This window comes from Drosophila subpulchrella, chromosome 3R (genome assembly GCF_014743375.2).
Source record: "Drosophila subpulchrella strain 33 F10 #4 breed RU33 chromosome 3R, RU_Dsub_v1.1 Primary Assembly, whole genome shotgun sequence".
Taxonomy (NCBI): Eukaryota; Metazoa; Arthropoda; class Insecta; order Diptera; family Drosophilidae; genus Drosophila; species Drosophila subpulchrella.
In genome coordinates, this window is record NC_050609.1 from 7970159 (window position 1) to 7983810 (window position 13652).

Sequence of the window (13652 nt, forward strand, 5' to 3'; positions counted from 1 at the left end):
TGGCCCACAGAACCGATCTGGCCCGGCTGCAATTTAAGCCAGCGCCTCGATATTGCCACGAATGTTCTGTGTGTATATGATATATGTGCTGCTCAATTTTGGTATGGCGATACCCCCTGGCCGACTTCGACTTTCAACTGGCAATTGCATAGTTAATCAAGAAAACAATCAACTGAGGCAGAGCCATTGATTTATTATGCAAACAACAGTCGAGACAATGAAGCGCCGGGCGGTGGAGCGGCTTAGTTGCCTGGCTTTTTAATCGCCGGGTAAACAGTTATTAATTGCACGCCGATTGTTTGCTGCGGCTTATACAAATGCCTTTGCCTGCTTACCGGCATCGCGGGGCTTTCGCGAATTAATCTGTTATGATTGTCATTTGATAAGCCCGAAACGCGGCTGGGGGCACACTTGACAAGCAAATGGATTGCTTAGTTTTGGCAGCAACGCTTAGGGAATTTGTAGACCATTTGGAGTGGGATCGAAGAGGTGGTTTACTTTTCAGTTTAAATCATCAATCAGTCTAGGCGATTTGATAAGGTATCTTACCTACTGCAGGTTCAAAATTATAAAGCTTCAGTACAGTACAGCTTTCAAGTTTTTAACCCCTTTTCAAAAAAGAGTAAAACACATTTCGAAACACTTAAGAACAATGATATGAAAACTTTTTGCTTTAATCCTGCAACTATCAAGACAAATGGCCCCTTGATTTATGTTTAATACGTGTTTCGGGATTCTCCTCGCTCCCAAGGGGAAACTTTCCACTGAAAGGAATGCAGACATAGAACAGATATAGTTACTCACCACATCGATCAGCTGGGAGAGGCGCAGACCCATCTTGACGGTCAGGCGGTCCGAGTTGTTGCCCACGGGTCGGATGAGGCGATTGTAGTTGCTCAGCAGGTCGTCGTAGAGTCGCTTTGCATCTGGGTTGGCCAGGCCGCCGGTGGCGAAGTGTAATGCTATGAATACAGCTGCGAATAGCACGCTACCCATCTTAGGCCAGGTCCAACCCTGCGAAAAAGGAACAAATAAATATGGAAATAAGTTGCGGATATTGTCTGTACTGGCAGTGCAGATTTAGTTCTCCCAGCATTAGCATTATTTCAGCATAAAACATAAAAACTTTTCGCTGCAAAATTGTGCAGGGAACGGCAGGGGGATGCAGGGGAAACGAGAGTCGTAAATTTTGCAAAAGTGTCAAAAGTCTTAGAGCTTTGTTCCCTTTGGGCCACCAGCAACCAACGGCAGCGTGCAGCCATAAACACCATTTAATCTTTGGCTCAAACACTCAAGACACCATCGCAAACATGCATGTCTGGCTGCCTGCGAGCGTGTGAGTGTGGGTGTGCTGGAGCATCCTTCCGTTTCCTGCGTCTTCTTCTAGCTCCAGCTGCCGTCCCCATGTGCTTAACATTTTTGTTATTGTTCAATCCCCGAGTCCGGCCCACACAATTACCCAGACACCCAGACACCCACTCAATATGCGTTTCTGCATTTTATGCATAAGAATCCTTGCGTTATTCCAACTGACATACTCGAGTGCTGTCGTGTACAGCTACATTAGCCGCAAACAAGCAATTATAATCAATTCCTGAGAATTCCAGGCAATTAGCAAAAGTGCCTGTGTGGCACAGAAAAATCTACGAAATATCTTTTCCACATATAAATAACAAGTAAATATTGGCAACTCGTTATTGAGACAATGTAATAACTGTTTGCCTATGCAGAAAAGGCAAAGAATAAAACCGAAATATATGGCTATGCAAGTTTTTAGTGCCATAAACAAACCTTTTCGTACTGCACTCGAAGTGGATTGTTATTTACATATAATTCATGAACAGCTCGATGGATTCCAGCTCCCTTGGCCAACTCAAACAGTCACTTGACCAAAGGTTTTATGCCGACTCAAGATTTGGCCAAGCAAAGCAGCCAACTGTAACCCAAAACTTTTAACTGAAAAACTCTAAACTCAAAACTTTGCTGTCTTTAGTTTTAGAGTTTTTTTCCTTCAACTTTGGCGAAGTTTTGCGCAAAAGATTTAATGTGTCAGATGGGAAAGTTTTCCATAATTTGATATCTGCACATACAAAGAGTTTAGGTGAGGGACACGGAATATTTCCTCGGCCAATTACATTTATCAATTTGATGGTTAGGCAACGAGGCTAAATTAATTATGCTAATTTGATGTGTAAATTGTTTGTAATTTGTGCATTGATTTCATAAAAATGCGTCGCTCTTTCGCCTCCAAATAAATCAAATCACATGCCGACGTCTGCATAATTCAGCACAAAACACGTGTCAGTGACCGCAGAACAAAGCAAAAACAGCATGGAGGGAAATAATATTAATAATAATAATAATAGCGGAGAGGGCAACATGACATATACAGAAAATGGCGACAGGGCACACACAGTGGCCTACAAACAACCAAAAACAACCAACAACGAAAATGGCCGACATAAACAACGACAACGAATATGAATGTCATTTCGAGGGCTATTTATGCGCCTCTTAGTTGGCAGATTATTTCATTTTCATTTCCATATGACCATTTATATTTATTTATTATTTATACTTCCCTCACGCACACGCACACACAATTCTGGCCACAATTTGGCTTGCTGCGGCTGTCAACGCTGCGTATGCGCAATATTATTTGCTGACTATTTATTAATATGTATATCAAGTAAATGTATGTGTGTGCTTATAAACTTTTTGTTTGAGCACTGCTCTCCATAAAAACCAGACGATGACGTGTCCTGCCCCCGAAAACAGCTCGCATTGCCATTAATGAAAAATGTAAACTGCAAAACTTTCCCATGGATTTTCGCTGGTTTTTGTTGATAAAGTTTTAGAAGGACTCCGAATGCCAGACGACCGCACAGTGGTGTTATAGAGGCCAAAAGTGTAATTTAAATCAGGCCACCAGAGTAACACAAATTTTAGAGACCCGTAAAATATGTTCTTAAAATTATAAAATGAGACAGAAAAGATCATCTTTTTTTTTTTAATCCCAAAAACCCATTCCATTACACCACTGTTCTTCATTTTAATTACACAAATGTTCCCTCCATTTTGGTTATTCGGAGTTGGCAGCATAATGAAGCCAAAAAACTGACATTGACTGCGGGCCACAATTTTAATTGCAATCAGGATGGGACAGAAAAAAGGCAATGCAGAGCCAAAGGAGACCAGTTTATTGCAGAATGAACTTGATTTGAGCACTCCCATTTGGATGGGGTTCCAGTGAAATAATCGCCTGGTGCTTCATCCTCATTTACCGGGGATTGGAGTCCACTACGACCACGATTAGTTGCCAAAGCAGAAACAGTAGCAATATCAGTCCCCCGCCAACTGCAGAACAAATTGTTATGTAATTGCCCGATGTATATAGAGATACACTCGGCAATCCACCTCCGCACAAAGCAAACACTGCTGTTTTGTCCTGTCCTGTGCTGTCCTGCTTTCTTTCCATTTTATTAGCACTTGTTGTGGTGCTGTGTGGCAGCATCCAGGGGGCGGTGGCGTATAAAAATAATAAGTATCAAAAATAACTGACCAGCTCTATGGCCGTAAAGAGAACGAGACGAACATTGAATGCACTCGACGTGTCCGACGGCGGCTATAATTTCAATCACTTCCCCGGCAACTGCAGCACAAGCACAAGCAAAAGCTGCCACAGCAGCAGCCAAAATGTGGCATTAAAAACACTCGTAAACGCTGGGGGAAAAGCGGAAAAGCTGAGCTGTGGGGTGGATTTTAGTGTATCCGCTTTCAGTTTTCCTCCCCCCTTATTTCCCCCCGCTTGAGTGCAGCCAGCGAAATTGCAGCAAATATTGAAAGAGAAACTATTTGTTAGCTAGCCGTCAATTTGTTCGTAATGAGCTGCGGCCGAGTCCGAGTCCCAGTGCCTGGCTCTTTGTTGCCGCCCGACTTTTGTTGCTGTGTGTAGTGTTGTGTTGGGCTGTGCCACAAATGAAAATGTCTTTCAGCGTGGTAAATATTTTATGTCATTTCTGTGCTCGTCTTTTGTGCGCTTACTTGTAGTTGCTGTAGTCTCTGGGTGCTTTCTTTTTTTTTCACCAATTTTTTTTTGGTTCTTTCACTTTGCTCAGCTTGTTGTTCCCTTGCTTATTTTTTTTTTTGCTTGGCATTTTTAAGCGCCAGTAAATTTTTTAGTAGGCAGAGAAGCTGCGCAGAGCAACCGCAGCAAAGGCAGCAACAATAACCAAGTGAAGCTCTGCCGGAAACGGCGTCGACGGCAACATGGCTGGCGAGTCAACTTCCGCTTGCTTTGCGAGTGTGTGTGTGTGTGGGTGCTACCATGTGCGAGTGTGTGGGTGCCCTGAGCAGAGGGGCTCTTGCAATTTTCCAGTCGAGTTCGTTTTTCATTTCCGTGTTATTTGTTTTGCATACGCCACTCCCACCGCCACTCTCACTCCCCTCCCTTTTCCAATTCTTTGTAACTTTTACTCGCTGCCTTTTTCGTTGCATACTTCTCTGGGCTGATATATTAACATGGCCGCAACGGCAGCTGCCATTTTTGGCATTGTTCTTGTAATTGCTTTTGTCTCTGCGCCCCCGTAATTGAATTTCACTTCTCCCCGGCAAAGAGACCCATCATCATCGCACTTAATCCGTTGGTTCCCCATGCGAATCAACTCGTCTCGCTGCCGGAAAAAGGTGCACTCAGAAAAAATACACCAAAACTAATGAAATAAAAATATTTTAAATACCAATTTAAATAGTTTTTTTAATTATGTTTCTATTACCTAAGTATTTTTTATTTACCTCTATTCACAAAAAGGGTTTCCCTTCATGCAACTATTTCTTTCTGTTATCTACTTGAACAAAGTTCTAAACTATCTGATTTACTTTCTTTTAGTGCGCCCATTATCTGACAACCCAAGCCATTCGAGTACCTAATTTATTCAAATATGTTTTATGTAATTGCAGATGGTCTGTCCTTCTCATTGATTAGGCTGTCAGTAGCTGTCTGACTATCTGGCCGAGTGCATTTTTCTCAAATTATGCAAATTTGCCAGAGAATTATGTGCAGAATCTGATGCATGCATAATTTGTAGATATTTTAAAGTAATTTCTTTGGCAAATGCTGTAGTTGGGCTGGCAAAATTCATAGCCAAAAGCTAAAAGTCAGGACACAAATCGAATGGGAAAAAGGTAAAACAGAGTAGGGTATATGTACATATAGGGGAATAGATAGAGACGGCTATAAAGAGAGAGTTGTATAATCAAAGGAACGCACACACACACACACACCCATAATCTGGGAAAAGGTGGGCCAAAATACCTGGCTGAGTTTTTTGCGTGTACTTTTTGTCGGGTAAAAGTAAAAGCAGAAATTTTGTTATTTGAACTTTTGCTCATGAGCACCCTCAGGTAGCTTGTTAAACATTCTTGGGTTGCCTATATATTTTTGTACATACGAATATATGGCTGTGTGTATATTTTCATTTTTCGAGAAAAAGGAGAAAACTTCAACTTGAAACATGAAAATTTGCATATGATAAGCAAATAAGCAGATGTATGCAAGGTAGCTGGGAAAAGTTTTATTAGATTCTTGATTCGTAAAGGAAAAGTGCCAGGGAAGGGAAAAACTGAGGGTAGCGCGCTTTTGTGGCTTTGGGCTGGCCAACTCAGGTTATGAATATGCGGCCCAGAACCTTTGCAAATATGCGAAACATCTGAAAATTATTTTTGCATAAATAACATTGATGTAGTCTCCCGTGTGTGTGTGTGTGTGATTGAGTTACCCAAAGGGTTGCAAATGAGCTAAAACATCTGAGCATTTGGCCCAAAGAGGCTTACCAACTACCAATGCACAGTCGCTTGAGCAGGGCAAATGATGTGCAAATATGCGTGAACCGCACACAAATGGCGGAAAACTGGGAGCGTACAATGCGGCGTATGCGCAATATTTAATTTCAAGAGCTTCGAGCTGCCACACATACAGACAAAGCTAATTTTTCGCTCAAATGCCAGAGTGTGTGTGTGTAAAAGGGACCATGTGTGTGTGTGAAGCATGAAATGCACTTGCTTTCACCATCAGCGCTTTAAATAAAATATTAGCATTTATTGCCTTCTGCACTCAGCGGACTATTTAGGCGGAGCGGGCGCACAGGACGCAGGGGATGCACAGGATACACAGGATGCGGGGTGCTGAGATGGAATACGGAATGGGAGTCGTAACTTGCTCTAAGTGCTATGCAAAAGGGTTGCTGCCCCGGCCCAGGTGAGTTGCTATCGCTGCTCCGGGGAAGCGGAAACTGGAGCTGCAGCGGCGCTAATGTGGCAGGGCTACAGGGCTATTTGCCACGCATTTAAATTTGATCGGAAAATTTGCTAGCCACTTTAAGGCGTTCAACTTGATCAAGATTCCACTGAGATTGATATAACAGCTTAATTAAAAAGTTAAATAATTTAACAATTTTTTTAAAGAATTTAATTATTTTAGCAAGTGAAAAAATTACAGATTTGTTCAAAATACCATATAAAAATTAACCATAATGATATATTTAGCTATTAAAAATATAAGTTTAATATTTAACAACTGTTTGAATATTTTATAATAGTATTTCTAAAATTACAGTAGAATTTACGTTTTGTAAGATACAGAAAATTTCTTCCAGAAAGAGTTTATGTCTTCTTTATTAATTGGTCTTATATAATGTAAGTTCAAAATATGGTGAGTAACGAAAAATGTTTTAATGCAGTTAAACAATTTTTTTAATTCCTTCATAGATTACCTTAAGCCTCCGCTCTGTTTAAAATGATAACAATATTTTATTTACTAAAAAAGAGATTAAAAATTAAATTTAAATATCTCTCTGTCTATAAACCACAAAGATAATATTCTTCTGTCTGCTTTTCTTACAGACTAAAATAAATGAATTCCAAACATTTTTCAATAATCAAATTGATTGCATTTCATTAAAATGCACAAATACATTGTAAGTCTAAGAGCAAGTTCGAGCTGTACCTGCTTGTTTGTCAAACATTAATAAATTCAAAAGCTGAGCTCTGGAAACACTCTCCATAAGCGTGGTAATATATGCAATCCGTTCCGAGTGCTCGAGCTGACTTATTCTGCCAATTACTTAACAGATGATGTGTCCAACCCGAGTGCAAGCTTCATCAGTCAGCGGAGAGCCAAATGCAGGGCGTTGCTGCGGTTAATTTGGGTTAAAGCCACACAAATTGCTGGCAGTCCAAGTTATGCACTTGCAGCGTGAATTCGCAACTCATGCGGGAGTAAGCGCCTCGTAAGCAGTGAAGTGTGGCTGGGGCGCACAAATGCTCGCACTTAAACCAATTGAGCTTTAAACGCCAAAGTGACAGGGGCCAACAATGGCAACAATTTCAGCAACATTTGCCAGGACAATCGGCAGCAGTGACAGCTCAGCTGGATGGCGCCGACACAAAGGGACATGGGATATGCGACTTGGTGAATGGTATATGGATATGGATATGGATTGTGCTGGAAATGCATCTCACTCACGGCCCGTTGACTCCACTTTGAGAGCCATTGTGTATCTGTGTGTATGGCACTTGCATTATCCCATCTGCTTATCAATAAATAGCAGTCCCCGCTGGGGCGTGGAAGTGCCAAACTGTTGCTTTCACTTTGCCACCAACTTGCGAAACTATATATCTTCGAGGAATATATGTATGCTGGGGACCCAGGTGCAAGATTTTTAAATTCCTTTCTCGGTGGTTCATCCTTCCAACTTTATGGCCAAAGTTGGGCAAGCACTTTTATATGGCCATCAAAAAAAGTTCCATACGCCAGGTAGGCCGTGCCGAGTTAATTATGTTTATGCAATGCCATTTGCATAAGAAAGACCAAACCAAAAGAGAAGCCAGACGACGTCCATCAAAATTTCAGACTACCTGAGCTCAACGACAAGATGTATGAATTATAGCCCAAGGTGTTAATTTAATAAACGAATTACGAAAACATGAAGTGCCCCGGGCAGGAACTCAAATGTCACGGTTAATGCTAATTTTCAGACGAGATATCCTTTGCATAATGTCAATTTCTAATGGACAATTATGCTAAGTAGCTTTGAGGAGGGAAGGGAAAGCTGCAGGTGTACCGAAAGATAAGTCGAGGAGTGATTATGTCCAAGATTACCATTACCTAGTGAGTGATCTTAAGATATCTATAACTGTCTGCTTATATACAACCTTCATTCCAATTTTAGTTTTATTAGATCTATGAGATGTGACAAGTAACACGAAGCATTTCGGGACTCCAATCAAGTTTCCTTTGAAAGATTATTTAGAGCCCAGTTAAATGGGAAGTTAGGGCTTTCGTGGCTGGGCAAGGTAATTCCGCGAAGGGGTGATGTACATACCCATACCCATATAGACCCCCCGACCTGCTCCATTGCAGAATCTCTTCCGAGGAATAGTTTCATGCATGTAGCTAAATTCGTGGCATACTTTCTGGGGCCGTCAGAGAAACTGAAACTGCTGCTGGAGCAGAGCAGCTAACAACTGAAGAATGTTGGGACTTGCGGCTATGAAACAGCATGCCAAAAAGCAAATACACCACGCCCCCTCTCCCCCGGAAACTAGCAAATATGTAGGTTGCCCCCACACCCGCCCCCCGACCCTCAGCTACCCGTGAACTAGTTTCGCGTTCGCTTTAAATTATCTTTGATGCGAAAAACGGGGCTGGGAAATTGTGGGTGTGGCAGGCGGTGGGCGGTGGGCGGTGGGCGGTGGGCGGATTACGGAGGGCAGGGAAACGAATTGCCGCAGGTGTCAAAAACACACAGACAAAGTCAATTTGCGCTGGCAGACGACAGGACATGCCGGCGGATGAGGGTTTGGGAATGGGAATGGGAATAGGTGTGAGTATGGGTACGGGCTCATGGACGTGGGTGGGTAGTTTCCAGGGGGGGGGGGGGGCGCGGGCATCCATAAGCGTGTGCTGCTCATTACGCGGCGCCTTTGATGTGCAGCAAGCCGTCGTAAAGTGCCGGCAGCAACAACAAACAACATTACAAGCGCCAAGTGGCCCGCTTTCTGCCTTCTGCCTTCTGCCATGGCTGCTCTCTGATTATAATCATCATGATAAGTACTCTATATACCCCACGTGCCACGCCCACTAGTTGGCTGCCTAACAATGGCAAGCCGCAAGCCCTCGTCTTTCCCATTTGATGTCGCATTTACCGCGAACGATAGGGGGGAACGATTCCCCCCTAATTTTCGGGGTGGCGGGAATTTAATGTTCACCTGCACGGCACCCCTGTCGCGTGTTTATCTTTAATGCATACAAATAATGCACAAACTGCAAATGCTGATGGCGTTGGGCGATGGCATCAGCAGCCAGCAACTCGACACGCCATAAAATCAAGACACACGCCAACTTTACAGCCACCAGCAGCCATATCGACTATATCAGCAGCGGCATCTGACAAATTGGGGCCACGCCCACGCCGCAAGAACTACCATCTAATTCAGGCAAATGCCAGGCAATTCGGTACACCGGAAAAAATACCAAAAAGTTTGGTCTTACATGCCAGATTCTGTAGTTTCATAATAAAGGAACTAATCGGAAACCATGCGCTTTCGTTTAGATTTAATCGTATGAAAAATATTTTTACCCATTCCCATGTACTTTGCAGAAATTACTAGATATTAAAATTATAATATTGTGATCTTTAAAATCTAGAATCATCAAATGATTTTATAAAGAAACCGATTTTTACTTTTACATTTTCTATGTAAAAGTCACATGGAAAATGTTGTGGATATTTTGAAAGGCTGCTGTTTGTGTTCATAAAGCTAAGTCATTTAGTACCATCCTGATCTAAATTTTTGTACATTTTCTAAGAAGTGTTATTTAAGTTAAAAAAACTTCCAGTAAATTCATGAATTAGCATTGAGTTCGATATGAAATAAGTTAAGGGTTTTCTAACTACAGCTCTTTAATGGCGTATGGCAAGCTAAACCCCCTAGACTTTCATGAGTTTCGGCAACTCCCATCATCTTTCAGGCAGTGTCAGATACAAATTGATAGTCCCTCAGTTCGGTTTTCGGCACTCGGAGGAAACAAAGCATAACCGGCTGTTGAAATGACTTTTACCCATTTTGATAGATAGATTGAGAGATACTCGTGGAAAGCGTGGAGCGGAGACTAGAGGAAAAACAATGCCGACAGCTGCCAAGGCCTGTCAATATTTCAGAGGAGCGGCCACATTAATCAAACAGCCAAGTCCATCCCGCTCACCTATTTCGAGTGATTTGGGCAAAAATAATTGGCTATATGTGTGGAGATGGGGGGTAATATATATGCCATATACAGGGGCATTGACCAGTTGTGCCAATTGCTGTCATTCGATATGCACAAAGGATTTATGAGTTAATTAATGTTGCGAAGTGGCCGTGGAAGCGGATTCATTGTTGAGTATGATTAATGCGTTTGTCGCGTTTTGTTTTCGGTCCGGAAGCGGAAATGCAATTGTTGCCGCTTCCGGGGGTTAGTTTTTCCTTAAAGCATCGTCAACAAAGTCAACGTGATGCATTTAAGTGCAGCGAATTGGGTCAGATGGCTGCAAGATGTCGAAGGAAATGCGGTCTGCTCCACTTCGTGGTCGTAACTCATTCATAGCTCATAAACGGTGCTAATATTGAGTGTCGATTTTCCACCACACTGGCCCAGGACATTGCACCAATGTCTCTCTTTCACACTTGGCTCGATTTTCCCCACTTTCCCTCACTTTCCCGCGTGTGAACAATGCAGCTGTTTTCCTCAGCTTCTCTATTTTCTGCGACCTGCTTTTTGTGCACTGGCGACGAGGACTACGGACTAAGGACTAAGGACTACGGACTACGGCGGCAGCTGCTTCATTACGGAAGCCAGTATCCTGTTAATAGTTTAACATAAACTGTGGTAAAAAGTGCACGCCGCCTGCCGTCGCTTTTATTGATTATCGCTACAGGGACACTTACACTGTATTCGCCATTCTGCACCGGAAGTTGACACACTTAGCAAATGGCGACCACCCCCTGATGGCCTACAAAATGCCGGGCAATTCATAAAAAATTCATCTACCCCTGTAGTTTGATCGGCGTTTAAAATTAAATTTCAAGACTCGTTTCATTTAACCTTCTCCATCGGGAGTCATTTTCTATCTCTTTTACGTTATAACTGCAGCACCATAATTCATCTTGGGGCTGCTGGCCATAAGATTGCGATCCTATCGGTGGGAAAAAGTAACCTACAACTGTCCAGGGAAGGCTGGGATTTTAATACCCTTTACTAAAGGGTTTCAAAGGAGTATTATTTGTTTTAGAAAATTGGAAGACACTGTCTTTTCTTCACTTGAAAAGTATATAATGAAGGTACTAAGTTGAATAAATTTATTTTATGTATATAAACGATTTAAGAATTAACATTTTAGATCATATCTTTTGTTAGTAAAATTATAAGCCCACGACAATTTATAGAGGATATCTCCCATTCGAAACCCACTTCTATGAAAGTCCAACCTATTTTTTGCTGCGCCGCATGCCTTGGACAAAACATAGTCATAAATTTAAATCAAATGTTCTGACAGGCGACCGAAAGCGATTGCAAATTTATCTATAAGAAGGGCAAGACAGCATTTGAAACTTGGACAACAGATGTCCGCTTAAAATTATTTCTTGGCATTCGAACAGGACAGCAATGTATATAAATGGTATATAATAAATATGGGCTTGTGTAGCGGAAGTGCCTGCATATACTTCTGATTTATGTGCCAAGGTTTTGCTGCCTTAACTAATTATGTGCGGAGTTTTTGAATGCTCGATTGATTGATTGATGGATGGGTTTGTTGTTCGTTTGCCGCTCATTATTTGCAAAATTGATATTGTAAAACAGATGTTTCCGCTCCCACTTCATTGTTATTTAATTACCCCCGATATCGGGGCCCCGAAGTTTGGCGCTTGATTAATGTTTGACCATCGCTCTGGCAGTTCGCAGGTAGGAAATGAGCGATGCAATCGATAAATGAATAAATGACAGCTAATTAATCCAAACAAGCACACACACTGGGATAAATATTAAACAGCAAGGCAGGACATTGGACATTCCCTGCGTCCTTGTGGCATTTTAAATGCAATTTCTTTCTCGCCGCGAAGGGCGAAAATGTGAAATGAATTAAAAATTCATTAGCATTTAACTGACACGGCACATTGATATCCACATATCCTGCGGCCCAACAATGCAATGCAATTCCAATTAGGCCATAGATCGATTGCTGTTTTGGCCGTCAATGTCGTAGTTTCTCACCGGGGCGTCAAATGGGTTATGGCCCCGGGTTCCGAGTTCAGTGAAGTGAGAGCCTTATTGACTTAGCAGAGGTCGCTCTGGGTCGGTTTATAGTTGGCCAGATACGAGGAATTTCCCTCCTCAGCCCCAAAATTAGATGGATAAGCCAGGAACACCCACAACAACTGCAATCTGGATGTATTCGGTGGGTGGGGATGTGGTTTTGGGTGGATCGGGTAGATTGCTGGCTATGCGGAGTTCCGTTCGGTCTGACTTATGCATTGCCACGCATGAATTATTCAAATACGATGCCCATGCTATATGCATATATAGCTGGAAGCTGGCAAAAATGAAAACGGAAACCAAAACTCAAACAGCATAAACTGCAGCCACTCGAATTGGATTGAGTTTTCTACTTCTGCTGCTGCTGCTGCTGCTGCAAATGCAACTGAAACTGAAAATGCAGCTGGGCTGTGGTGAAAAGGGGGTGAAGGGGGTGAAAGTCAACCAAACACGAACGCAAATACGACATGGTAAAACAGAGTTATGATGGAAAACATTCGAATGCATAGCCCATTTAAACGCAAGGTTAGCAAACCAACATGTTCATTTGAAGTTCGTCTATGTAAAATCCCAGAAAAAATTCAATTTCTGTGCGGAATCTGGCACAAATTGCGAAACGGTGGGAAAAAGTATATCTGTAAATAAACTAGCACACACACACATAACGGATGCATAACCAGCCACAAAAGCGATTACGCCAACATCCACGAAACTCCCATCGAAATCGAGAAATCCCCTCGATTCCGCAAGCATGGAAACTAAATTATTGTGTAACTTTTGGGCAAAGGCAATTTGATAAATTGCCGAAATCTGGATAAAGCCCAAATGATGTGATTCCGACTGGGAGTAGCACTTAGCAGAGAGACTCGCAGCCCGGATCCCCGCATATTTGCTCAACTTAATGGCTAAAAAGCAACAGAAGCGCGTAGTTCGATTATTTAATGCAAATCCAATGCATTGTCAATCAGCCAGACAGACTCCTCATCGTCTCATCTCCTCGACGGCACAGTTGGCAAAGCGATTTTCAATTTCCAATTTCAAATTTCAATTCTATGCAAAGTAGACGATGACTACGATGCCCCCCTTTTGGCCCCGCCCCTGACGGGATTCGCATGTATGTGTGCCAACTATTGACACAGAACTCTCACTCACACGCTCATCCAACCACCCATACAGCCAGGCAGCCATACGCCCGGATACCCACACACTCACGCAGAGCACTTGAGCAAATACCCGACGATCCGAGACCCAGAGACAATGCCAGGACTCGCTCATGGGCGTGGAAAGGGGGGCGGCAGTC

General features: G+C 42.6%; 1 protein-coding gene across 2 annotated transcripts in view; it reads right to left on the reverse strand.

Moving 5' to 3' along the window:
* The window catches only part of LOC119547720 (acetylcholine receptor subunit alpha-like 1), a 64894-nt gene that overhangs the window by 26031 nt on the left and 25211 nt on the right, over window positions 1-13652 (reverse strand). For both annotated transcript variants that reach the window (XM_037854702.1, XM_037854711.1), the window contains one exon: window positions 805-1014. In XM_037854702.1, the coding sequence (XP_037710630.1) occupies window positions 805-996 (192 nt within the window). In that variant the 5' untranslated portion in view covers window positions 997-1014. The remainder of the gene's footprint in view (window positions 1-804; window positions 1015-13652) is intronic.